The sequence below is a fragment of the Ixodes scapularis genome, unplaced genomic scaffold, assembly GCF_016920785.2.
Source record: "Ixodes scapularis isolate PalLabHiFi unplaced genomic scaffold, ASM1692078v2 PGA_scaffold1__304_contigs__length_218370807, whole genome shotgun sequence".
Taxonomy (NCBI): Eukaryota; Metazoa; Arthropoda; class Arachnida; order Ixodida; family Ixodidae; genus Ixodes; species Ixodes scapularis.
The window spans coordinates 95,585,234-95,611,457 of NW_024609846.1; the positions used below are offsets into that span (position 1 = coordinate 95,585,234).

The 26,224-nt window shown below is 45.4% G+C and overlaps 1 protein-coding gene across 1 annotated transcript in view; it reads right to left on the bottom strand.

The window, feature by feature from the left end:
* Positions 1 to 21,358, bottom strand: part of LOC121046804 (centrosomal protein of 104 kDa) — a 129,780-nt gene extending 108,422 nt beyond the window's left edge. The window contains exons 1-3 of the mRNA XM_042290273.1: positions 21,246 to 21,358; positions 18,835 to 18,926; positions 14,944 to 15,025 (exon numbers count right to left, since the gene is read on the bottom strand). Coding sequence (XP_042146207.1) covers positions 14,944 to 15,025; positions 18,835 to 18,926; positions 21,246 to 21,358 — 287 coding nt within the window. The remainder of the gene's footprint in view (positions 1 to 14,943; positions 15,026 to 18,834; positions 18,927 to 21,245) is intronic.
* Positions 21,359 to 26,224: the final 4,866 nt, after the last annotated feature.

The window sequence follows — 26,224 nt, forward strand, 5'->3', positions numbered from 1 at the left end:
TGACTTTATCCTTGCAATGTCTTGCTTACGTATTGTAATCGAATATTTCTCCATGTTCGCGGTTTGAGTGCTTTCGGTTGTGGACGGAAAGCGCTCGAGCGTGTTCGAAATCCGCGGTCTGAGAACACGGGCGTCCACCGACACATCGTGCTTTTGGTGTTTCTTTTTCAGCACGTTATGTTTCCGTTATAATATGCACGTGTTTTTTTATCCGTGCTGCAACGGCGGCGCCTTTACTCAGAGCCCTGCGCCTTATCCCTTAGGAGAACTCGTGAGTACGAGCTTTTATGGAAGCTTAGTTTCTGTGTTTGTTTTTGCAACAACATTCATGCAGCTAGACAACATAGCGAGCGGCTAACGTCTTTGTAACGATGCAATGGCATTGAACGACGTTTTAGCGGCTTCGAAAACGGAAGTTTCCAGTGCACTCGATTCACGAGTCTCTAACCGCTCATTCACACTGGAAGCGGATCCGCGTTCGCAAAGCGGTTGCGAACGCGGTTGTATAAAGATCCAGTGCAATTGCACGCGCACTTGATGTCATCGAGTGCGCGTGCAATAGTATTGAATCTTTATACAACCGCGTTCGCAACCGCTTTGCGAACGCGGATCCGCTTCCAGTGTGAATGAGCGGTAAGACGTACACAAATTTATTGGCCGCCTCGTAATTTGACGGGAAATTTCTCAAGCAGTTTGGAGGGTTAATTATTGTAAACATCCACTCTGCAGCTCGCTGCTGGTTTTGACTTTATATTTAACACTGTGCTTATTTTTTATATCGTATTTTCCAGGCTATAGTCCAAGGTCTATACATGTTTAAAAGTTGAAATTTTAGGCTGTGCGGACTCTCTACGCGTGCGGTATACACGAATTTTGTTTTTCAAGATCGTTCATTATGAGGAGATGTGACGGATTTTGTGAGTGAATGAGTATGTTAATGATGATTTATGTATATTATAGGCAGGCACGTAGCCAGGGGGAAGGCCTATGCCCCCCCCCCCCCCGAAATCTTCCGTTTTGCTGGGACCTCCCCTCCCCCACATACAGCATTTTGTCATAGGACCCCCCCCCCCCCCCCCGCCCCCCGAAACAAAATTTTGGCACGTGCCTGATTGTAGGCTTCTTTGTGTGCTTAGAAAGCAGACATGTGTCAAGGTGTGCCGTCTATAAGAAGATTTTCGTGTCGACTAAGCACCAGGTGCCGACTATGCACGGCACGCGGACTATGCACCGGGTGCGGACTATCTAAAGCAAGAACTTTTACTTTTGACCCCCAATTTGCGCCTGCGGACTATACACCATGTACGGACTATAGCCCGGAAAATACGGTACATATATTTTAGGTTTTTGCATGTCCTATATTCCGTTCACGCCTACGCTGACAGTGCGGTGCAAGCTACTTGTTCGCCAACTATTAAAGCCTCTTATCGCATGACCTCGCTCTCCCCGCGTGAGTATGCGGAGAGGCGGTGACCACGTTGTGCAGAATCGACAGTTGACTGGTCAAACGAACATGCAGCTTCCACCGCACTGTCTGTTTAGGGGTGAACATTTCGCAAAATCGTAATAATTAGCTCAGCATACCCAACGGATGATCGGCTTCGCAGAAGTTTATATTTTATTTATTTTTCTGCGCTTTCTTCTTTTATTTCTCATTGATGAGTACTGTTCAATCATTTGCACACCTGAGTCATTAGACAGCTGAAATGACGTCGAAAGCTTCTTGTGATATAGTTTTTTTTTTTTTTTTTTGTAATCTTGAACGGATTGTAAAGGAAAATGAGGGTGATATATATGTGGATGCCGTCCTCACTGTATAATTGTAGGGCTCGGCGGACATTAGACGGGCGGATAAACGTCAAAATATGTTTACTAATTAACCAAAAATTGTAAAGTCACTGTTTAATTACATAGCTTTTTACTTTTCTTCTCTTATTTCACTGTAGATTACACTTGTGCAGCTTCAGACACCCCGGCCGTGACACTTCCCCTTTGGACTCGGTTTAATGAATTTGTGTTTAGTATAGTTGCGTTATTTGTGTTTAATATAGTTACATTTATTATCATTAGTGCATGATTTTTTTTAACGAGGTTATAATTGCTTCCTCTTTTTTTACAGTGGCTATTTTCAAATTTAACGTTGTATTTGCATATGTTGGTGTGCATGTGCATGCTGTGTCTGCGTCTAACTGTGTCACATGACACCTGTGACATCCTAATGACGTCTGCATATAGTTGTTTCACTTTGCACTCGGGCTCAAAGTATAGCTATGTTGGACTGTTAATTTCAGGGTGGCATATCCCACAAGCCTCATGTTGGCTTTGATGTGCCCGTCATGCTAACCGATGTGTGCTAGATACAATAAATGTATTATATTATTATTTTGAATATTATTATTATTATTTAGCGGTTTAATGGGCCTCTTCGCAATTGCAATTTTAAAGAGAGAAATGTAAGCCCAAAACTCTAACCGGCGATTTCCGAAAAACATGGATTACCTCAAAACTTGCTGCTTTTTCACAAAATTGTTTCATTTAGGTTGGGCTTTAATAATGTCTCCGTTTAAAATTGCAATCGCAGCATAGCCCATTATACCAATACTTAAGAAGGCAGTTACCATATTTTGGTTAGTAAACATAATTTTATGTTTATTCACTTATCTAATGTTTGTCATTGCTGTGGTATTGCTGGCTACTGCAGTGTGTGACCCAATTGTTATATGTTTGTTATAGGTACTTTGGCCAGATAAACCTCAAAAGAGGTATCAGGTGTGCACCATGACACACCGCAAAGAGCGGCAGTTATCCGAAAGTGCTCAGGCTCATCAAGGAAGGGAAATGAACCCGTAGGTACTATCCAAAGATTGCCAGCCGCTCTCTTCAAGCCGCATGGAGAGCTCTATGAGTTCGGCAAGCGTTCCTAGTGGTCCTTGGGATATTTCATGCTGGAGGCTTATGTAATATTGGTCTTGTCTTTATAACTTTGTGGGTATAAGGCAAGCTGTATTAAATTTATTGCAGGTTCCAGTTGCACCAAGCAGGTGCACTCACCCTCAGGTTGCAAGCCGCTCTCTTCAAGTCGCATGGGGTGCTTTATGAGGTGAGCAAGCATTTCTAGCAATCCTTGCGACATGTCGTGCTTTAGACTTACGTATAACTGGCCTTGTCTTTGTTACATTGTGGTATATGGCAAGCTGTACTAAATTTATTGCAGGTCCCAGCTGCACCAAACAGGTGCACGCACCAATACAGATTGCAAGCCGTTCTCTTTAAGCCACATGGAATGTTCCATGAGGTGAGCGTGCATTTGTAGTGGTCCTTGGGACATGTGCTGTAGGCTTATGTATTACTGGCTTTGTCCTTGTGGTATACGGCAGGCTGTATTAAATATATTGCAGGTCCCAGCAACAAAAATTGCAAGCCGCTCTCTTCAAGCCGCGTGGAGTGCTCTCTGAGGTGAGCAATGATTTCTGGTGGTTCTTGGTACATCCCCTTCTGGGGGTTTATGTAATACTGACCTTGTCTTTGTTATTTTCTGGTGTATGGCAAGCTGCATTAACTTTCTCGCAGTTCCCATCTACACCAAGCGGGTTGACCCACCGTCAGACCACAAGCCGCTGTCTTCAAGCCGCACAAAGTGTTCTATGAGGTGAGCAATCATTTCTGGCTGTCTTCGGTGCATGCCATGCTGGGGGTTTATGTAATACTGGCCTTGTCTTTGTTACTTTCTGGTACATGGCAAGCTGCATTAACTTTCTCGCAGTTCCCATCTACACCAAACGGGTTGACCCACCTTTAGACCGCAAGCCGCACAAAGTGTTCTATGAGGTGAGCAATCATTTCTGGCTGTCTTTGGTGCATGCCATGCTGGGGGTTTATGTAATACTGACCTTGTCTTTGTTATTTTCTGGTATATGGCAAGCTGCATTAAATTTCTCGCAGTTCCCATCTACACCAAGCGGGTTGACCCACCGTCAGACCACAAGCCGCTGTCTTCAAGCCGCACAGAGTGTTCAGTGAGGTGAGCAATCATTTCTGGCGGTCTTTGGTACATACCATGCTGGGGGTTTATGTAAAACTGGCCTTCTCCAGTTTGATCCAGTTTTACCTAAGGAAAAGGTGGACCTCTATAGTGGGATGGACATGCATTCAATATTTTTATATACATGTATACAAAGCTGTCTATTTTGATTCAAACGAAATTAAAAAAACAAAAAACGGCACGAGTTACTTAAATAATTCCCTCACTGTGTGTTTGTGAGGCTTGGAGGACATTAGATAAGGGGATAACCGTTGCAGTATGTTAATCAAAACTAATGAACAAAATTTTTTTAATAATGTTTTTAATTAATTGTTTTATAAGATACATTTCAATTCTAGTTTCAAAGGCAGTAAATATTAGACTAACAGAATTTCTGTATAGCAACAAGGTTCAAGATATGGAATGCTAAAAATTAGCTTTTTTTTGTCACCCGATTCGAAAATTGCGCACTCGGGGAAGACCTCAGGATGTTGTGCGGATGTGGTTGCCTCGGACGCACCTTTTTATCTTGGAAGTATGACGCGGATGCATCTAGCAAGGACACACTGTTGAGATAGTGACGATGTGCCCAGTACGACTATGTCACTCTTCCACCCACCATTAACGGCACAAATTCTTGAGCTCCTGAGCGCGGTTTTTGCATCCAACATTAAAACACAAAAGTTGGACAATGAATATGTGGAAGCCGCTTGGCATTTCGTGAATTGTTTAAGTCGAGATAGCCTTTAATATTGGCTGGCTTTTAACACTGCTGTTGCAGCATGGCCCATAACACCATTAGTTACAAAGCTAACAAATTTTCGTCAATTAGTCAACATACTGTGACGGTTATCCCCTTTACTGATGTCCACACAGTCCCACGAACGCGCAATGAAGAAGACATTCCCATAACTCTCGCGACCTTTTTTGAAAATTCTGTTAGCTTTGATATAGAATGATGTGTATACATGTAAAACGACTTGTAGAATGTAATCATGCACATGATTGTGTTACAAGGCTCTGTTTTTCACCCAATTAAGTAGTGCATTTTTTATCGCAACCTTCCAAAAATAAGCAAAGCATCCAGTTTGGTATTCAAATTGTATTCTATTTCGGTAATAAATCAATGGACTATTACTTGGTTCGCCTTTGGCTTCATACTGAGAATAATAGGCATGTGCGAATCAGGAATTTTGGGCTTAAAGTGTATAATGACTTGAGCTTACTAACTTTTCAGTTGAATATCACAGTGTCTGCACCTCTCTCCAAGCCTGTTACTTAGTGCCGTCACGCTAGCCTCAGGCATCCTGACAGTGTTGGTATCACTTGTTTAGCTGTAGGCTGCTTTGATTACTTTAGTACATATGTTTTCAAAATGCAGTAATGTGTCAGTGAAGGAGCATGATCGTGCACGAATAGTAACTTTAGGTATGGTACAAAAAAATACCTAATATCAGGGGCAGATAGTCATCCACTGAAATAAAGTTAGAAGCGAATAATTTTGATTACCAAACTGAATGCTCTCTTAAAATTCTCAAGGATCAGCTTAAGCTGCACAGTTGTAATCGAGGCAGCAAGCAAAGCTTGTCATTTATTTATGCTTGTCAGCAGCATGCTGCATGGGCATATAGATTTATAAGCGTACATAATCAGCATGAGGGCAATACATATACTTTTTAATGAAATTCTAATTGATCTCGTTATCATCGCCCCACTGCCAAAGCTCGGTTAGTTTTGATCCAAATTATGTAGTGGCTCTGGCTATCATCAGGTCAAGGCCCACATAGAGGTTGTGAGTATACATATATGATTTGATGGCCTTCTCGCCATGCTCATCCTTTAATTTCAAATTAGAACTGTTGCTGCAACGTCGTGACATAGCATGTTAGGACATTGCAGCCTAATACATATTCTTGATAACAGGATAGCTACAGTGTTATTTGTTTTCTAAATTTGACCTTGAGGGGAGTACCGACATCCATCAGATGCATAAACATTCACGTAACCATTTTTACATTTTTTTCTTAATTCCTCCTGTGTACATGTCAAAACCTCTCCGCTATGGAGGTGTGCATTTCCCACCAAAGTATGAGTCTGCACTGCGACAAAGCGAGATTCTTGCGACTGGGGTGTTACACCACCACCTAGATAAGCAGAAGGCCTCCGCACCGTCATCACAGCCAGATCGATTGAGGCCCGAGATTGGGCACGAGTGCTGCGTCAGTGTTCGGCCGGGGCTCGTGTTCCATCAGCGCGTCGAAGGTTGGACTCGGGCCCAGTAGCCGAGTTAGCGCCATCCGACTGTGATGACGTTTCATGAAGGGAGAGGAGGCGATGCCGAGGCTTTGATTATTCTAGATGGTGTTGGGTGTTAGCGCGATTAATGCGATTGCGGAGTCTGCTCCATGGGTTTCGCTTCTCCGCAGCGCAGTGCACATGCGGAGAAGCGCACTGAACAAAGCCAATTCATTGCAATGGTGACTTTACGAGCGCTTTGGAATGTTCGACTGGCGTAAACGACTTTATTTTCGCGAGCTTGATATTTCATACATTTTGTGAAGTGTCGGTTTTGGAAATACTTTGCGGGAGCAAAATTTCACATTCAGGAGTAATGTTCAACGTATTCGCAGCCATGGGGTTACTTATTTGCATGACCAATTTGAAGCAATTTCGATAAACTCGCAAAAACTAAGCCTTTGCAAAAATTAAGCCGTTTACAGTAGTACGATTAATGTTGAAACCAACATCAAATACCGTATAATACTAAACTGCTATGCGAAAATTTTAATGTTAGCACAGCCCTGAAAAATGGCCATTTGCAGATGTTTTCGCTGTGGCCTTCATCAATCCATACGGGCTTTAAATGTAGCAGCTGCAACCTTGAATCTGGAAAAGGCTATTGTTTGTCACACATTTTCTTAATGGTGCCTAAGGTTTGATGTAATAAATGTTGTGCCCTGCAGTGAACACTATTACCTGTAGCATAGCCCTGTGCATGCAAAGAAGGCACAACAGCAATGTCTGACATATCAGACTTTCAGAAATGCTATTGTCCGATTTTCCTCACTCTTTTGTCAGGATGAAGCTGTTACTATCTTTTTTGCTTTCCTCTCATAGTGGTCCTTTGAGCGAGTTATGTGACGTTATATCATAGGGTGGCATAGGGTAATTTTCTCTTCCCTTTTCCCGCAGGATGTAATGGCACACCATCATCACCAAGGAGGGTGTACAGTGAGGAAGCTCGGAAACTTGAATAAAGTGATAAGTAATCTTTCAATTTTTGTCTTTATAATTACGTGAAGAACACTGATCATAATGACTGTATGCTACACATACATACTTTCAGCTGAAAAATGCAATCCACCTTTTCTTTATTGCTTTTCTCACACAGTTTCAGAAGACGCTGGTACGTCATTTTCACGAGGAATGTTTGGAAATAGAGCTGCCAAAGATTTCCTCGTAATTTTCACGTACAAAGCCGCAAATAAAAACGACGACTTTCCTAGTCAATTTAGAAAAACGACAGTACGTTATTTTCACGGGGGAAGATTTGAAAACGATTCAATCGTCATTTTCACGTCTATGCTCGTAAACTAAGAATGCGGTGCCTCGTTTTTTTGACAACTTTACCCACATAATTTCAAAAAAATGATTGTACGTTATTTTGACGGGAAAGGTTTGGAAATAGAGCTGCCAGAACTTTCCTCGTAAATTTCACGACTCATTTTTAACAGTGCAAGTACGGACGAAACTTCGTTATTGCCCAGACGACCGCAAGGCATTCTTTCTCAGTCGTGGAGTAATTTTTCTACGCCTTGGACAATGTCCGACTTGCGTAGGCGATGACTTGCTCGATGCCTTCTTGCACTTGGACTAGTACTGCGCCCAGTCCCACGATACTTGCGTCCGTGTGAATTTCTGTTTCCGCATCCTGGTCGAAATGTCCAAGCACAGGAGCAGTCTGGAGTCGTCGTTTCAGTTCGTCGAATGCCTGCTGTTGCTCCTTGGCCCATTCGAACTTCTCGGCGTCTTTCGTGAGATTCGTAAGTGGTGCGGAAATCCTTGCGAAATCCCGAACGAAGCGTCGATAATAGGCACAAAGTCCAAGGAATCTTCGCACGGCCTTCTTATCTGTCGGCGCTGGAAATGCCGCGACGGCGCGAGTCTTCTCGGGGTCTGGGCGGACGCCTTCGTTACTAACCACGTGGCCAAGGAACTTCAGTTCGTCATAGGCGAACCGGCACTTTGACGGCTTGAGTGTGAGTCCGGCGGTCTGAATGGCATGAAGAACAGCTCGGAGTCGTCTCAAGTGCTCGTCGAAGTCGCTGGAAAACACTACGACGTCATCGAGGTAGACGAGACAGCTCTGCCACTTCAGTCCTGCCAGTACGGTGTCCATGACACGCTGGAAAGTTGCTAGCGCCGTGCATAGTCCGAAGGGCATCACCTTGAACTCGTACAGTCCATCCGGCGTGACGAAGGCTGTCTTCTCTCGGTCCCGTTTGTCGACCTCGATTTGCCAGTAGCCGCTCTTCAGGTCCATTGATGAAAAGTATCGAGAGTGGCGCAGCCGGTCTAGAGTGTCGTCGATGCGGGGGAGTGGGTAGACGTCTTTCTTCGTAACCGTGTTGAGCTGCCGGTAGTCCACGCAGAACCGAAGAGTTCCGTCCTTTTTCTTAACCTGCACGACTGGAGAGGCCCATGGACTGCTTGAAGGTTGAATTATGTCGTCATTCAGCATCTCTTGAACTTGCTGATGGATCACCTCCTTTTCCTTAGCGGAGACTCTGTACGGCGATCGATGCACAGGGCGCGCGTCGTCCTCGGTAACGATGCGGTGCTTGGCAACCGCGGTCTGGCGCACGTTCGACGACGTCGCAAAGCAGTCGCGGTATTCGGCGAGGAGGTTAACCAGCTGACGCCGTTTAGGGTCCGGAAGCTTAGGGTCAATGTCGAGCTGCGCTGGCGACGTACTGTCTTGCTGGGGCGGCGAGGATTCGTCAGTAATCGCGGTGATTTCGGCGGGGTTTTGGAGTTTCTCGACGTGGCCCACGGCTGCAGCTTTCGTGAGGTGTTGCGTTTCGTTTCGGAAGTTCGTCACGAGGGCCACAGTCCGCCCATCCAGAAGTTCAGCTACTCCCCTTGCGACGCCTATGCCTCTTCCCAGGAGCAATTGGAGGCTTCCCTCGAGAAGAACTTTGCCACAGGAAGCTTTATCGACCCCGACAAGTACGAAAACACTCGACCGCGGTGGTAGGTTTGCGTGGTTTGCGAGGACTCGGACCGTGGGTGACGTCGCTTGGGGTTCCTCCGCTGGTGGAGCAGGTTTTCGTAGCGTCAGCCGGTTTGTTCCGAGGTTGATTACGGCGCCATACTCGCAGAGAAAGTCCATTCCGAGGATAACGTCCCTCGAACAGTCTTGCAGAACGACGAACTTGACAGGGCACGTTTCACCGTGGATCTCGACGCGAGCAGTGCATCTCCCGACTGGTGTGATGAGATGTCCTCCGGCGGTTCGTATTTGGGGTCCTTCCCACGGCGTCATGACTTTTCGAAGGCGGCGGGAGAGCCTCCCACTCAAGACTGAGTAGTCTGCTCCGGTGTCCACGAGTGCCGATGCGTCGTGGCCGTCGATGACGACGTTTAGGTTGTTGGACACCGTTGCAGGCGCGTCGTAACGATGCGTGGCGTCGGGAGAGTGGGAGCGCTCCGGCGTTCTTGGAGGCTCTTTGCTCGGGTCGTCTTCGGCGACGGCACCTCAAGGCGTTGTCGCACTTAGTTTTCCCGACGAGATAGGGGGGACAGGCTGTCACGGCGCGACCGACGGAAAGGCGACACGGAACGTCGGGGGGATGGAGAACGGGAACCTCGTGATGCGGTGGGCGCTGGTGACGGAGGGCGACTGAGGTATTCCTCGATGCCCCTTGGTCGTTCTCCAAAACGAGGTCGACGGTCGGTTTTGAGCGAATCCTCGTAGGCCGAGCTGGCGGTAGGGGCACCTCCGGTAAACGTGGTCAGCCTCCCCGCAGTGGAAGCACACCGGGCGTCCGTCATCCGTGCGCCACACGTCGGTCTTTCGAAGTCCACGCTGCTCTTGGCGCGGCGCGTACTGCGGCGAAGAGACTTCTCGTTGGGGTGCAGATGGGTACTGCCGAGCAATAGGAGGCTGCGGACGACGAACAACGGCGGCATAGGTCACAGCTGGTGGTTCCGGTGCGGCGTCGGCGAGAACGTCTGGCTGGAGCACTTGCTGGACCTCTTCTCGAACAATCTCGGCGATCGAGAGTGAAGCTGCAGGTTCGGCGGCAGGTATCAGCTTCTTCAGTTCTCCACGGACGATGTCCCGGACTATTTCTCGGATCCCCGGAATATTGGGGCTGAGGGTGCAGCTTGACGGCGTGGGTGCAGCGACGGCAGGAGCTCGATGGAAGGGAGCGGCTCGTGCTTGCAGGGCCCGTTCAATGTTGGTCGCCTCTGTTACAAACGTTTCGACGGTGGTCGGCAGGTTGCGGACGAGGCCTCCGAAGATGTCATCTCGTACGCCTCGCATCAGGATCCGCAACTCCTTTTCGTCGGTGGCTTGAGGGTCGGCGCGAGTGACCAGGCGCAGGACATCCTCGACGAAACTGGTGATAGTCTCGTTTGCGCCCTAATTTCTCATTCGAAGAAGGTCCTCGGCCCTCTCCCGTCGATACTGGTTAGTGAAAGTTCGCCTTAACTCATTCTTGCAGGCGGTCCACGAGATCAACGAAGTCTCCCGATTCTCGAACCAGTGCCTGGCCGTTCCTTCGAGCGCGAAGTAAAGGTTCTGCAGGCGCTGGTCGTCCGTCCATCGGTTGTGCTGGGCCACCCGCTCGTACTGTTGAAGCCAGTCCTCGACGTCTTCGTGCTGCTCGCCGTGGAATGGAGCCGGTGTCCGAGGAGCGACGGGTAGGTAGACGACGGAAGGAGCGGCGGGGGTCTGCGACTGGTTGGCCATCGTCTGCTGCCTGCTCCTGGGTGGTAAAAGTCCGTATTCCGGGTGTAGCCCTTGGGTGCGGCGACTTCATCGAGTCTCGATCTGGTCTTCGTTGGGCCCTCGGGAGCTTGGGTTTGGACTTGTACTGCGGGAACTCGGAGGTCTGCGCTGCACGGACATGCGGTACCCCGCACCTCCACCAAAATGTGACGGGTGGTGACTAAAAAAACAATAAATAAACAGGAAGAAATAAACGTTTAATGTGGCGAACTTGTGCCAAAAATAGAAGAGTACAAAAGATAATAACAGAGCGTCGCGGGCGTCGAAGTCGGCGTGGCAGCAGAGTCGAACGCTGGGGCGAGACTGGCTCCGGCTTGCCCGCGGAGCCGCTTTTGTACAGACGTTGGCTTCTGGAGCATTCGACGTAGAAGGTTCGACGCGTAGGACAATCTGACCTCGAATCAGCTAGATGGTTCTCGATTTCACCAGAACATCACATTACAGTGTTAACAAAAATGCATAGTCGCGGCCAGGAATCGAACCCTGGCTCTTCGCGTGGGAGGCAAGCGCGATAACCATTAGGCTACGGCCGCGCTGCCTACTTTGCGCGCGGCAATATGACCGAAATCACATTCATGAAACGTTATTAAACTGTACTTTAAATGTACAGTAATTTTTTCTTCCACGTCATTTTAAGTGATCGGATCTGTTGCAATCAATCTACCATGTTTAAAAGATGCATCTAGCACTAAGGAATCACTATTTTCTAGCTACATTGATCGAAATAAAGATAACCTGATTTAAATCAAAAAAAAGATTTGACTTAAATGAAATAAATCTGGTTTATTTCATTAAAATATCATTATTCTTTTCTTTTTTAGCCTAGATTCTAGCGATTGCCTCCTCGTTCAACTTGCCAAATCCGCCTTCCTTCAAACGCTTGAAAAGAACGTTGATCGGCCAGTCAAGCAGGTCGAACAGCAGACGCTGCATTCCGTCGAAATTCAGCTTGTCGTTTTCCTTCCCTCTACCACTGGTTCCAAAGCGAACACTTAACTGACCGGTTACTAAGGAGGAGGTTATATATATATATATATATATATAGACAGAGAGAGAGAGATAGATAGATAGATAGATAGATAGATAGATAGATAGATAGATAGATAGATAGATAGATAGATAGATAGATAGATAGATAGATAGATAGATAGATAGATAGATAGATAGATAGATAGATAGATAGATAGATAGATAGATAGATAGATAGCTATCTATCTATCTATCTATCTATCTATCTATCTATCTGATAGATAGATAGATAGATAGATAGATAGCTAGCTAGCTAGCTAGCTAGCTGCGGCTCGCGAGGCGCAAGCTGCTCTTCGCGTGTGAAAGTGCGGCCCGCGGCTCACTCCCCTACCGACCCCCCCCCCCCCCCCCCCCCACACACACACACACACAAGCACTCCCCCACCTCCCGCCCGGCCACACGAGCGCTTCCCCAAAAAAAGAAATGGAACGCGTTTTAAATCGAAAGACGGGTTGCGGTTTCGTAGTCTTATGCGACTGCTACCTTACGCACAGTTGGACTGCTTTTGACTCGTATAGATAGAAAGTAGTTCGAGTTTCGTTTATTGTTCTGGACAAAAGTTTGCCCCCCCCCCCCCCCCCCCCCTTGTGGCTCTTGGAAGTTTCATGGTTTTGTTTGCGGCTCTCAGGCCAACCTGGCCACCCCTGATATATATCTCAGCACATAATGTGCTTTACCGACAAGAATGCCACGAAACGCCCGTTACGAAGAATCGTTACGAAGATTAGTCACGAAGAAGCATCTCGTCAATGGTCCTCTTATATTTAGCGGACAAACTGACGTCACGTAATCATCTCATGTGTTTACGAGTCACGCGACATCACTTTTCCCGCTAAATTTAGCCGATAAATCGACGTCACGTGACCACGTTATGCGTCCAAGCCTCGTGAAGGACGTGACTACGTCATGTGACCTCAAGCCACGTGATATCAATTTCCGCTTTAAATTTAGCGGGAAAATTGGCGTGACACCGCCACGTCATGTGACCTCAAGTCCCGTGACGTCAATTTCTCCGAGGAGGTTCTCGAAGCTAGTAATTTTGCGCACAACACATGCAGCGGTTCCCCGATCTTTGTCGGCATAATCGAGCTTGCGAATGTTCTTTTTTTTCCACGCGACCCGCGTTTCCTTCTAAATCGCCCTCTTTATATATTCATACGTCGTTATTCTCTAGCTTTGATTACGCGTCCCCGGCTATCTCGGTCGTTTAAGGTGCGGTGAGTCGTAAAGCCACCGGCAACCCATGTTCGGTTTGCGCTCCCTCCCAGTGTGCATAGGTAAAAGAGTGGTTTCAACTGCTCGGTCGTTGTCACGTGGTTTGTGGGCCGCCTTTGCAGTACGAGCTACGAGGAGGTTACGAAGGCATTGTTTAGTCTCCAAGCGTCTCCTCTTGCGCCCCTCCTTACAGGCCACCACGAAGCGCACGCGTACTTGCGACCAATTGGTGCAGGAGACGTCCGCCATTAAATAGACCCTTTCCGAAATTTAGTCTGGCAACTTTGATCACTACTATCATCTCGGTGTATGGAAAAAAATAGCTAAATTATTTATTCGTTCTTTATACAGCAAGAGTTTAGTCTGCCACAACATGGCGACATTGTGAACCACTGTAGATCAGCTATTTAGCTAGTGCAGTACAACCGCTAGCCTGGGGTCTTTAACGTGCTCTTCGCACTAGTGATACACGACCCGCACGACGGTACGATGCTCATCCAGATCGAAACGGGCAGGGGTGAAAATTAAACCCAGGATCCCTGGATTTTAGTGTAGGGAAAAAAAAAAAAAACAGATTCATCGTTCGTCATTTAAACAGCAGGAGTTTAGCCTGCCAGACATGGCAACATTTTTACCCACTGTAGATAAGCAATCTAGCCAGTGCAGTGCAACTGCCAGCCTAAGGTCTTTAATGTGCACCACGCAGTAGTGATACACGACCGCACGCCGGTACGATGTTCATCCAGATAGAAACGGACAGGGGTGGGGATTGAATCAGTGTATGACATTCGTGCCAAAATAACGGCATCCTTCTTGAGGCCGGTGAAGGAATAAGTTGAAGATATTATCAAGCGAAGGATATGTGAGCCATATATGTTCGAGGCAGTCAGTACAAAACGACGCGCAAATCAGATACAACGATCACGTGATCGCGTATTACGGAGTGTTTGCATCTCATGGCACAATGAGGGAAACTTATCAAGAGGATTATGGGTCATAGCTTTGTAGTCGTCTATTCATACCACCGAAATTGAAAAAAAAAATAACAAATTATAAGGTAATAAAAGAACCAATTATCATCTGACACTGATGGGCGAAAGTGACAGATCCGATGAAATGCAGTTTCACAATCGCCATTAGTTTTTTCAAAGGCAAACTCCTCATTGAGCCACCAGATGTATAATAATTTTGAACAGGGTGCATGCGGAGAGCAGGTCGTCTGCTTTTTCCGTGGAAGTTCCAGTGACGTCAGGACGACGTCGAGTTCTGATTGACTTTGATTGGAAGGATAGTGGGTAGACATCAATGGCTTCAGGTCTACACACCTTTTTTTTTTAATCAGCCAATAAGAGCTCGGCGTTCTGACATCATTGCAACCCCTGTGCAAGAAACAGACGAACTGCTCTTCGTGATTCAAGTTGCTTCGTCTCTAAAATGTAGGCTCTTCATTCCCTTCTACTCAGCGGAACACTCCCCGTTGTTGGAAGTAAAATCGGCACCGCGTGACAAAGCGGCGTGCGAAAGCCGCCGGAGTTTGAAACGTCCGGACGTGGCGGGGCGCCGTCGGCACACAGGACGTGCCCAGCGGGGAGGAGGGATTGAACGGGCAACACTGTGCGGACGCGTCGGAGCGCGTCTTTCGGGAAGAGGGCCACTCACCCTAAATGAATCCAGCGTGCGTTGTATGGCGCCACTTCCAGGCCCTTGGGGACGTTGCCCACGTAAATGTCTATCGTCGTGGCTGAAAGGTCACCAGGCGAAACAGTCAGACGCTTTGGCCCGCTCACGGGGGCTGAGAAACGGAGTAGATAAACAACTACAAGTGCATAGTGTTCTTTTCTTTTTTTGTATGTGTGTGTGTTCTTTTAAACATAACATACTTTCTTCTAACCTCAAAATTGTGTCCGTTCATCTGTACGTACATACGTGCATTTCACCGCCAAATTTAGTTGAGAAATTGACGTCACGTGACCTACACAAATTTAGTTTCCTATGCGGGGAGCAAGTCGTCTGCTTCATGCGCAGGAGTTTCGGTTACGTCTGGAAGACACCGAGCTCCGATTGGCTCTAATTGAAGGATAGTGGGTACACCCCAAAGAAAGCTGCTCCGAAGTCTACCCATTATATTTCATTCAAAGCCAATCACAGCTCGGCGTCTTTCTGACGTCACAACAACTTCTGCAGAAGAAGCAGACGAACCTGCGCTCCGCGTAGTCTAGCGGGGAATTTGATAAAAAGAAAAATAGGTTCTTCTTCGCTTCTCAAACGGTAGTTTAATTTCCTCTCAACAAAATGATACGATCGCTCCTTAAGTAGTGCGTTTTGTACATTATAAGACCTTATAAAAAAAAAAAAAAAAGGCGAGGCAGTGCTCAACTCGAAAATGTAGTGTCCTATCTGAAGCGGCCACAAGAGCATTGGGCGTTTTTATACTCCGTTTCACCTTACGATGAAACGCAGTAGATGATACGAATAATCCAATCCCATAGCCATGCGACTGTCACGAGACCTTCGGAAAGGGTTCAGTCACGTGATACTTCCTCAGCACTCGATTGGTTGAGACGCGTACGCTGAGGCCCAGCGTAAGGTGAACCGAAATATAAAGACTTAGAATCTTGGGTATTATATTCCTAACGAGCGTGTTGGTAAGATGCCAGATAACAGAAAGTATAAAACAGAGAGAGGACGAAACACAGACGAGTCTGTGTTTCGTCTGTGTTTCGTCTGTGTTTCGCCCTCTCCCTGTTTTATACTTTCTGTTATCTAGTAGAATCTTGGGGTTCTCAAATAAAGCTTAGTCTCAATAAAAGCTTCTAAATCGTAAGTAAAGGATATTTAGCATAGAAAAGAACCGAGATTCTCTCGCCATAAAGTAAACTGCGTAACGCCGCACGCTCACTTTCCGAGCAACTAAAGTAATACAATTGTGTTTTGATCCCAGAGTTTCAAAACTTGCTGTTATTTTGTTCGAAAGTTGTAAGCGATATTGCGAACATGTTCAGTGCCCAAAGTATCCTTATCCACGTTTGAATCAGATAACGGTAAGTTATACCCCTTTCACGCGATCATAAAGGTTCCTTTAGATAAAGGACCTTTATGGTCCGCGGCGAATCAGTTCGCGATTCTCCGCACGTGGCACGTGCTCGCGACCCGAGAGCGCTGGCTGATTCGCCGATGGGAAAGGGATCTATGTTAACGAAGGTAACTTTACGCTGGTCGTGTGAATCGAGTATTACAAAACTTCGGCCTGGAGTCGCGATTACAAGCAATACATTCTTGCGGAACTGAGGGTTGTTTATTTTGGCAGTAAGGAAAACGCAGTCATCTTTCCTTCCTAATACAACGTCAAATCCAATTCTAACGCTTTTCGGGAAATGTATTTTGATTCGCGTGCGCTGTAAATTGTCCTTGGAGTTTTGGGTATATTCTGAAAAATCCTCAAAATAGCAGTCGCATTTGATTGAAACCGACCGACATTAATTGAAATTGAAGAGTATAAAATTAGCTGCGAACAAGAAATACAAAAATTGCGTCGTTTTATTTTTGCTTGCCCTCAGAAATAATATGCGATGTTTCAAGCTGCGTGTCCCGCGCGCGTCTTGTTTCTTTTTTTTTTATTTTTATCTTTTACGATTCGGTTACAGTTTTAAATTTGAACCGCAGTGCATTGTCATATTAAGCGTAAATGACAGTGCTTATTTCCGAATACTTTCGTCTTTACGTCACAGCTTTGTAGCGTAGACCCTGTGACACTTCGGAACTTTTTCGCGTAGCGTAGACCCTGTGACACTGTTAGCCCGAACACGACTTCGGAACTTTTTCGCATTTTACTTTGAAACGGTTCTGGTAGGCATCTAAATGTATCACTTAGGTTAGTATCCTAACAGATCACTTTCCACGGCTATAGTAATTTGGATAACAGCCTTTGAATGCCGAGAAAAAAGAGCTGCAATGGCTTGTTTGCGTCTACAGTATCGCGGAGTTTGCAACAAATACAAAAGAAACAGTCAAAGTCAGACGGATTTTAGCAAGACAAATTTCATGCCACTATTTATATTCGAAACCACCATTATATCTTTAACGTCCCGGATAAGAAACAGCCCGGGAAACATTATGTTTATCTTAACGACCCCTACCAAAAAATGTTAAAAAAAAATATATATATATATGTATATTTACTTGTATATACTACCCATATATTATGACAAGAAAACCATTAAAAAAGTCGAAAAATTAATTAGTTTTCTTAGCAGTTTTCAGTAGTTCAAAGCAATCTCTTATATATTATATACATATTATACAAATGAAACGCTTAAAATGATTTCGGCTGATGAGTGCTAAATTTATTTATATAAAATATCGCAAAAAAATAATTAAGGACAAGTGAAACAGAATACTGTCATTTAAGTGTACTCTGAGAAGGAAGGTAATGTAGACAGCCATAGCCAAACCTCGAATTAACCTGTCCGTTCTTATGCAGAAAAATGCATATAATATGTCATGCGTTTTTTTTTTTTTTTAAGTTGTTATTGGTAGGGTTTATATAAATCCTCACGCTCTTTTTTTTGTGACGTTATAATAAGCACAGCTCGATCTTATCTTATTTCTTTACAAGCACACGCAGACACGGGCACACACTGAATAGTTTGTTCGTACCCCAATACGACTCCACACGTTTAAGATCAAGAGACGAGCACATACTTGCGTCCGAACTGTGAGTTTAAAAGTAGTAATACTTTTTGCATTAAACCGAATTAGGGAAATATTTAATGTTTTAATGGAATCGAAACTGATAGCACTTTCGATTCCTACAAAGCCCTGGATGTTAGGTTTATCTCATTACAGAAAAAACACAGAAGCGACGACTTTTTTTCCAAATGTATTTCTATCACAAGCTCACTTATGATCTTACAAACTGGTAGTTTCAAATTGGCAAGGCAGATGCCTCGTCGGATTACTGCGTGTTTTTCTCAAAAGAAACATTAGCTGAGTTGGCAAACCCGAAATTTCTTTGACAATTCATTCCCAGTTAGTTTCTCATTACGCCTTAACCTCAGAATGTATTAGTTTATCCAAAAAATGTAATTATGAAACTCTTATGCCAGTTTATTTTACATTTCTATTTTTTTCCTTACAATTATTGTCACATTTCTAAAACTGCAAGGGAAATTTGTTTTATTCACTTCAAGACCCCGCGCGAACAGTTTTAATATTTTTCAGTGACCTAGCATTTCTGCATTACTTTATCCGATCTACTGAGCTTATAAGGTTAACGAGAACAAAATTAAGGAAGTGGAACAGTGACTGGCACGCAGCCAGAATTGCCGTTTCATATAAAATTTTAGCGCAATTGTTTCATAAATTTGAGCACGTAAATTTGTGTTCCTATGTAATTACTTCTTTTTTAACCGCAACAAATTTAAGTAGTCGTAACTTGGCAAAGTTAGGTTAAGAAACAATATTTAAAAAAAAATCAACTCTTGAAATATTTGATAAAATGGGGTACTTTTTCGGGCACACCTACGAATCATGATACAAATACAAACTTACCGATGCAGTATTGGTGCGATAAAATTTGTATCCGACATATCCTGCACTTTGTCTCGAGTTGAATGACGATTTCTTGGGGATAGGTCGAGTACCTGAAATCAAATCGCATCATTTATGGGATATTCCGAGCACCACGGTCCCCGCAAGCGCTAAAACATGACGTCATAAAACCCGCAATTTTTTGTTTGGTTATTTTATGTCACACCGTTAGATTGCTGCATCAAAGTTAGCCTAGCAGTACATGTTACGTTTGAAAAGTAGTTGATTACAATTACGAATACTCTAGAAAATACAGTATACAGAATGAACTCCTGTACTACTGCGCACGAGAATAATTTTACACACCCCTTCAAAAGATAACCGCTACCTCCTTGTTAATTTATTACAATGTTTCTTTCTTAATCTCTAGTTTTATTCAAGACGTGCCGCATAATGAACACGAGCAAATAATTATCTAAATTTCTACTTACTGAATATGTGTTATTCGTTCTTTTCTTCCGTAGGACCCCCATACAAAGCAATCATTTCTATACTAAGTCTGCGTACACTGCGTTACACACTTAACGCGAAAAAGCGAAAACGACATCGTCTCGTTTCTGCATTTTACTCAGAGTATTAATGCGCACCAAACAGCTTAAGTCAGTATCCTGGGTGAGGACTTCCCATCACACTATTTAGTTTTATGAAAACGGCTCAATTTTGGAAGAAAAAAAAAACAAGTACGTGAAAAAGCTTGTGTTGGCTTGTTCGCGGTAGCAGGGCTGCGACGCGTTCCCAAATGCCAGGTTTCTACGCGTGACCAGGACGCACAAAACCACATCCCTTAAGCACAATTATTATTGTTTGCTAGTTGTTGTTTTTTTCCACTATTTTTAATGCGCACAACGAGAAGGCGTAAAATTAGTTGTGGGACGCTCAAATGAAAGAGGCCAGTAAATACACAAATCACTCCATCAATCCATCAATCGATGGATCGAGAATTCAAAATGTATAATATATTGATTCTTCTCGAAGTTTGAAATGAATATACTTTTAATAAAGCTGCGTCAAAAAAATGTGCGTCGTCATGTCGCTCGTTCTCTTCGTGCCTTTGCTGTAACTGGCCAAACGAATCACGCACAGTAAATGCGCCGTCGTCCTCTTCTTGTTTTGTTTTTTCAAAGCGTGATTGGTGCTCCTGTCACTCTGGCTTCTCCACATACACACCCTTCATGCGGGAAAGCAACCCACCAAAAATATTTTTTTGTCTTTTACATTTCGCCAACGAACAGCAGGTAAACAATAGTGGCGCTCATCGAGATAAAAATGTATGTATTGCGTTCTTGTTGGTATTAAATTTCACCTCGCAAATATACTTTTTTTTAATTAAAGAAAAAAATATTGAAGCCTACGAATAAATAACAAACGGCGCGCGCATTCCACGGATTCATGTTTACTATTAATGTTTCAAAGCGGCGCAGACACAGGTACAAAACGTTCTCTAAAATGAATCAAAATCTTGGTTTTATACCTTCCTATTTTCGTTTGGATAAACTTAATTTGTATTTGATAAAGAGGACGTGTAGGGACGACGGAATTTAATCTACGAATAAAAAAATAGCGCTGCATATACTGATCGAATGGTAAACTAATATAATATTTATTAAAAGGACGTAAACCAGTAGATGGCTGGATTTTGAACCCAAATTTTAGGGTGCGCGAGCTGTTTGTTTTTAAATCTACAAAAAAGGTTTTTCCCACTAAAATTCTATAAATGGCTTAACTTTTGCAGTTGTTTTCACTAGTTTTCACAACAAAATTTGGGGACATGTACGGAAATCGCTGTGTCTTCTAGATTTTCATTGCAAAAAAACAAGAATATTTCCCCCACTAACACAAACAAATTTTTCTGTAAAATAACTTGGCCCAAGAATAAACAAACAAATAATAAACATATAGTATCACCAAAAAAGAAAGGAAGCGGCAAACCGATATATATTTTATCATCGATTTTAAAATACTATTTTAAAACATAAAACACGCCGAAACTTGTGTCGTATAAGTTCAGGGACCTCCGAAACAAAAAATTAGGCATTAGCTCTTTTTATCCAAGTGAGAGGAATGAAAACTAACAGATCGATACCAGTGAGCAAATGGGGCGACGAAAACAAACTTTGAACAAAGAAAACAACTAACTGCGCAGCAACGTTTGCACATCGCACACGTAATCCCGATGTAATCTCCGAAAAATGATCTCCACTAATTTCTAGATTGCTTCAACGTTACACTTCGGTTACGCGTTTCGGATCACGCGCTCTTCTCGGTTGTAAACAAACGCGTCACATCCCTATACTACTCCCCGAAAAGGAGGGTGCAATATAATACAAAGAAAAACAAATAGAAGCCCAAGAAAGAAAAAAAAAAGAACTTACTTTTTCGAGAGCCAGCCCTTGACGGTCGGTCCGTGCAAGTTCAGTTCGACCGCCTGGAAGTTCTCGTCTTCGCCGCTCACTTGCACTACGCTGAAGTTTACCTTGCGAGGCATGGCGTGGCTCAGTGCAGCGGACACCCGTCACCGTCGTCCGCTCCGTATTCCTGGCGCATTCCGACAGAGAGAGCCGTCCCCCGTGCGCGGCGACGTCGGCGAACCGCAGCGCGCGACCAGCCGACGGGCGTTCGCCGTTGCTAGTGGTAACGTCTGCACAAACTGCCCCTGCCGACGGGGGAAAGTAGCTTCGCCTCACCGCCATCGCTTTTTAATCGAAAGTGGTTTTTGTTTCTTCTTTTACTAGCGATTATATAAACGTACCTCTCGCTGTTTACAACGGATCGGTAACGGTTTTCGGTGGTTCCACGCAGGTTTTACGTAAAGCTGCGGTGGCATTGCTGATACGCAATAAGAAAGACAGTCTGTAGAGACTGGCTGAAGTTTTCCTTGTATGGCGGTCACTTTGGTCAACAAACTCTTTCTGCAGACCTGTTCGACGAAGCATACGTACGTATGAAGTAAACGTATGAAGCGAACACCGAGTCTTTTGTACGATGTACGAGCTGTAGGACTGCGTTTTAAGGTAAGGTCAAGCGTTCCTTAGAAAGTATGCACATGTCGTTATCAGCACGAGCTGTGGGTCAAGTGACTTATCGTCTTCTACGAACAACAGTTTTGACGGTGCCGGTGATTTCTGGCGAACGCTCGCTGTCAGAACGCGCTTAAACATAGAGCGTACGGCGATACTCAGGAAATAATAAAAGAAAACGTTTATCGGGAAGCGAGCGTGACGGTGATTAAAATAATTAAAAAGCGCAACCAAAACAACGACGACGAAGACACGAAGAAAAAAAGTGAAAGCCGTTTACAACTTCCTGTAACGCCGAATTGGAGCGCAGCTCTTGAGGAGGAGGAGTGGAGGGTATATTCCTCCTCCTGCCTCGTGATCATGCCTGCTAGTCCTCCTCCCCTCCTGCTCCCCCTCCCTCTCCTTTACCTCCTCCTCGTCCTTCAAGCTCCTCCCCTCCCCTCGCCTCCGCCTCCTCGTCTCTCCTCCCCCCCTCCTCCACCTTCGTACTGCTTTCCTCCTTGCCGCTCAAACCGGACGAAAGGGTCGCGTAAGAGCTGTGCTCTTATGCGACCCTTTCCCCCCCCCGAACCATGCTAGACAATGAGGGGAGGAGGAGAAGGGCAGAGGTCCGGGGGGTCACGTGACCTCGAGGGGACGGGATCACATGACCTCGGGCGGGCCGTCACGTGACCGGCGGGGGGAGGGGAGTCACCCCCCAGGGTCACGTGACCTTGGCGGGGGAGGAGGAGGAGCGGAGGGGGAGGAGGAGGAGGGGGAGGGCGACGCCGACGCCGACGCCAACGCCGACGCCGCACAGGCTGGAAACGGGTCATGTGACCCCCTCCCTCCGAGGTCACGTGACCCGCCCGGACCATACTACACAATGAGGGGAGGAGGAGAAGGAGAAGGAGGAAGAGGAGGAGGAAGAGGAGGAGGAGGGGGAGGAGGAGGAGAGGGAGGGGCGCGGTTACGCCGACGCCGACGCCGACGCCGACGGCGACGCCAACGGCGACGCCGACGCCGCTCAGGCTGGAAACGGGCCCCTAAGAGCTGCGCTCTAAAAAGAACAGGCGCTAACTGTCAAATGATTTTTATTTGAAGTCATCGTCACATATATGCACACACTCCTCTGCCCGACCCGCATCAACGACCAAGCACAACTTCTACAAACCGCCGTCCAGAAAGGTCACTTATCTTGTAAGTAAATAAATAGAGGTTGCGCTAACACAGTGAGCAAATCTTTTTGATAAAAAAAGAAGACAAATGGCAAGTGTGTTAGCGCCATCTATTTACTTACTTAAAATTCAACAGAGACACTTAACACTGCTTACGTGTAAGAATGCGAAAGCATTCCTACACGCAGCGTACTCCTACAAGCAAAGCGCTATGTTTTCCTATTACGCACGGCGCTTCGGTGGAGACCATCACGCTCCCCCTCTGGGTAAAGCCCCTCTATCCTGGGAAAAGTGGCGCCATTCGTTGTTGTAGAAATGCTCGAGACACGTGCCGCGTGCCACTTCTGGGAAATTCATGGCGTCTGAAATCTAACTCAGTGCTACACTGTGCCGCCATGACCTTCCCAAGGGCTGCACGTTGCACATGCTTCGTGCATCGACGAACGTTGCGCTACTTTTGAAACATGTAAGGGATTTACCTGTAAGCAGGCGCGGCGAACCCTGCCGACTTGACGACGGCTTCCATGACGAGAAATCTGTGATTTTCTTTGTGTTATATTGGGAATGAGAATTTATGCGCCGCTTTTCTGCTGCAAGCGGTTACAAATAACGGTTACAGACAATGCCGGCTTCGCTCCATGGGACAGATAATGCTTCGCATCAAAAGGAGTGACGTTTCTGAGCGGCTGCTTCTAGAAGTGGTGATTGTTTGGTGATGCGGGTCGGGCAGAGGAGTGCGTGTATATATGTGATGATGACTTCAAATAAAAGTCAGTTGAGAGTTAACACCTGTTTTATTGTATTCGTGTCTTCTTTGTCCTCGTTTTGTTCGCGGTTTATAAACCTTTTCATCGTTATGAACCAACCAGCCCAAATCCAAGTTTTTGTGCCGGTGGCTTTGAGACCTGGGTACGCGGTATTAAGAGATGAGGACTAAAAGTATATAAAGCGGCCGTAATGACTAAAGTCACTGGATCATTGGAAAGCCTTCTCTGCCTGCTGTAACGACTAAACGTTCTAGATGCTGAGAAAGCCTTCCCTGTCTGCTACCCGGACACAAACAGATACTAACTTACAAACAACCAAACCTCTCACTGTGATTGGCTGATTGGTCTCAGTTGCCATAGCAATAGTCATTTCGGTCGATTAATATCTTTGATATTTTGAAAGGGTTGTTCTGAACCAGACTCACTAAGATCGCTATGTAGCATCACCTGAAACCGTTCCTCTCAAATATAAGCGTCTTTGGCGCTTTTCGTCCAATATACTTATCAATCCTGTTGATCTCGACAGACTTTTTACAGTGTTATTGTCCTTATTGCGTATTTAAAGACAGGAAAATGATTTTTCAATGCCGCCAAGCACCTACTCCTAATGTGGTGGTGGTGCAAAGATGTGCGCTTGTTTCGCCAGTGTATGGAAGACAAAATCTCAGTATACAAGAAACGTCGCTGTAAAGCTACCTGTCACCAGCGAATTCAAATCGGCTCATCAAGAACTGAGAGATCAAAGAGAAACCGCTCAGTCCGTGAACCCAACTGGCGACCCTATGGGAGCCTGGGGCTACTTTCCCAGAATCCAGTGGTATTAGTAAAGACCAGCACATTTGGCACGCCTTGCAGAATTTAAATTGTAAACGTACGGCTGCGGAAGATATGAAAATTCCAAGGCGATCGCGTAGCTTACAAAGCCTGCAGCACTATCTATCAGAAGAATGCTTAATCATAATCGAGGCTTTAGCGGTCTCAAGTTTTGTCCTCACTTCCCGCTTAGCCATCTGTCACCGCATTGATGTTGATTTTGACGAATGTAGAGGCATTCCCTGACAAAAGGCAAAAACAAGCGTGGCTGAATCCACGGGGTCGGCAGGTTGAGCGATCAGTTTTCGGATGTTTGATAGTAAGGTCACGGAATAAATGGCGACAAGTGCATTTTAGTTTATTTCACCGAACAGGACTACTATCGGTGTTGACTCAGCGATCGTTTGCTGAACAAAAGAGAGAGTAATGACAAATATTGAACAGCGGCTAGGATGCCGCTCGTTCACACAATAGCCTCGATGATAATCAATCTTTCATCTGTCAGATAGCACCGGAGGTGTTCGGAGTCACGCGCTCGCCTGGGCTTTTTCATATTGTCCGCGAATGTAAGTACAATCTGAAATTGGGCACGCAAACGTCATTCTGCAAAACAGATTGATGTCTATCGTCGGAGCTGAACTCGGAGGCGGTAAAATGTTTAAAATGAACAAAAACGGCGGTCGTGCATTACCTAGGTCGATGTTCGTCGTCTGCACACTGGTTTACGTGCTTGCTTCTAAGTGCTCATCGCTCGTATATTTCGTTAAAATTATTGCTTATCGCGATTATCTCGTTGAAACGCTGACAACTATGGCGTTCTCAGCGGTCTTTTTTTTTTTTGTATTATTTCCATTTAGCCCGGGGGCGAGTTTACAACCCAGTCCGGCGACGACAGGAAAATCAAGGCGGCCATTTTTGCTTTATTATTTATATTCCACCACCTCAGAGTTGAGCACTAAAAAAAAAAAAGACATAAAATGACTTCCAAAACTACGTTCGCGTGCCCAATAACCGGTATGTACGTTTGAAATTTGAATCAAGGAGAAGAAGGGATTGGTGTTACACCCACAGCGCATGCTGGCCTCAGCAGTAGTAACTTTTCTAAAGCAAATACCTAAAACAAATTGCATCTTGCACGCGCGTTCGTCAACGATTTATTTTGTGTATCCGCTATGAATCTTTTATTCGGAGAAGGCGTTCGCGTGTGGCGCGTGGAACGCCAATCCCTGCATTCTCCTTGATGTTTGGGTAATATAGCAATAGGTCTATTCAAGGTACACGTGTTGCACGCGCTCCACGCGCTCGTTTTATTTGGTAGAAGAAATATAAAGTAATTATATCAAATAGGGCGTAGACAAACGCACGTGCAAGTCTCGTTTGGTTATTAAGGGTTTTGCACTGGAACAGCTATACTTCGTTTCATTCTATCTGCGAGCGAAGCCAAAGCTAGAAGCGCGAGACCAGCGCTTTTTGCGTTTCTGCCCAGCTCGCGCGCTCGAGCAAAGCCTGAAGGCACGGAGGTTTCGTGCTGCCGCTTCCAGCTTTGCCTTCGCTCGCACATAAGGTGAAGCGAAGTATAGTGCTGCCATAACCAGCA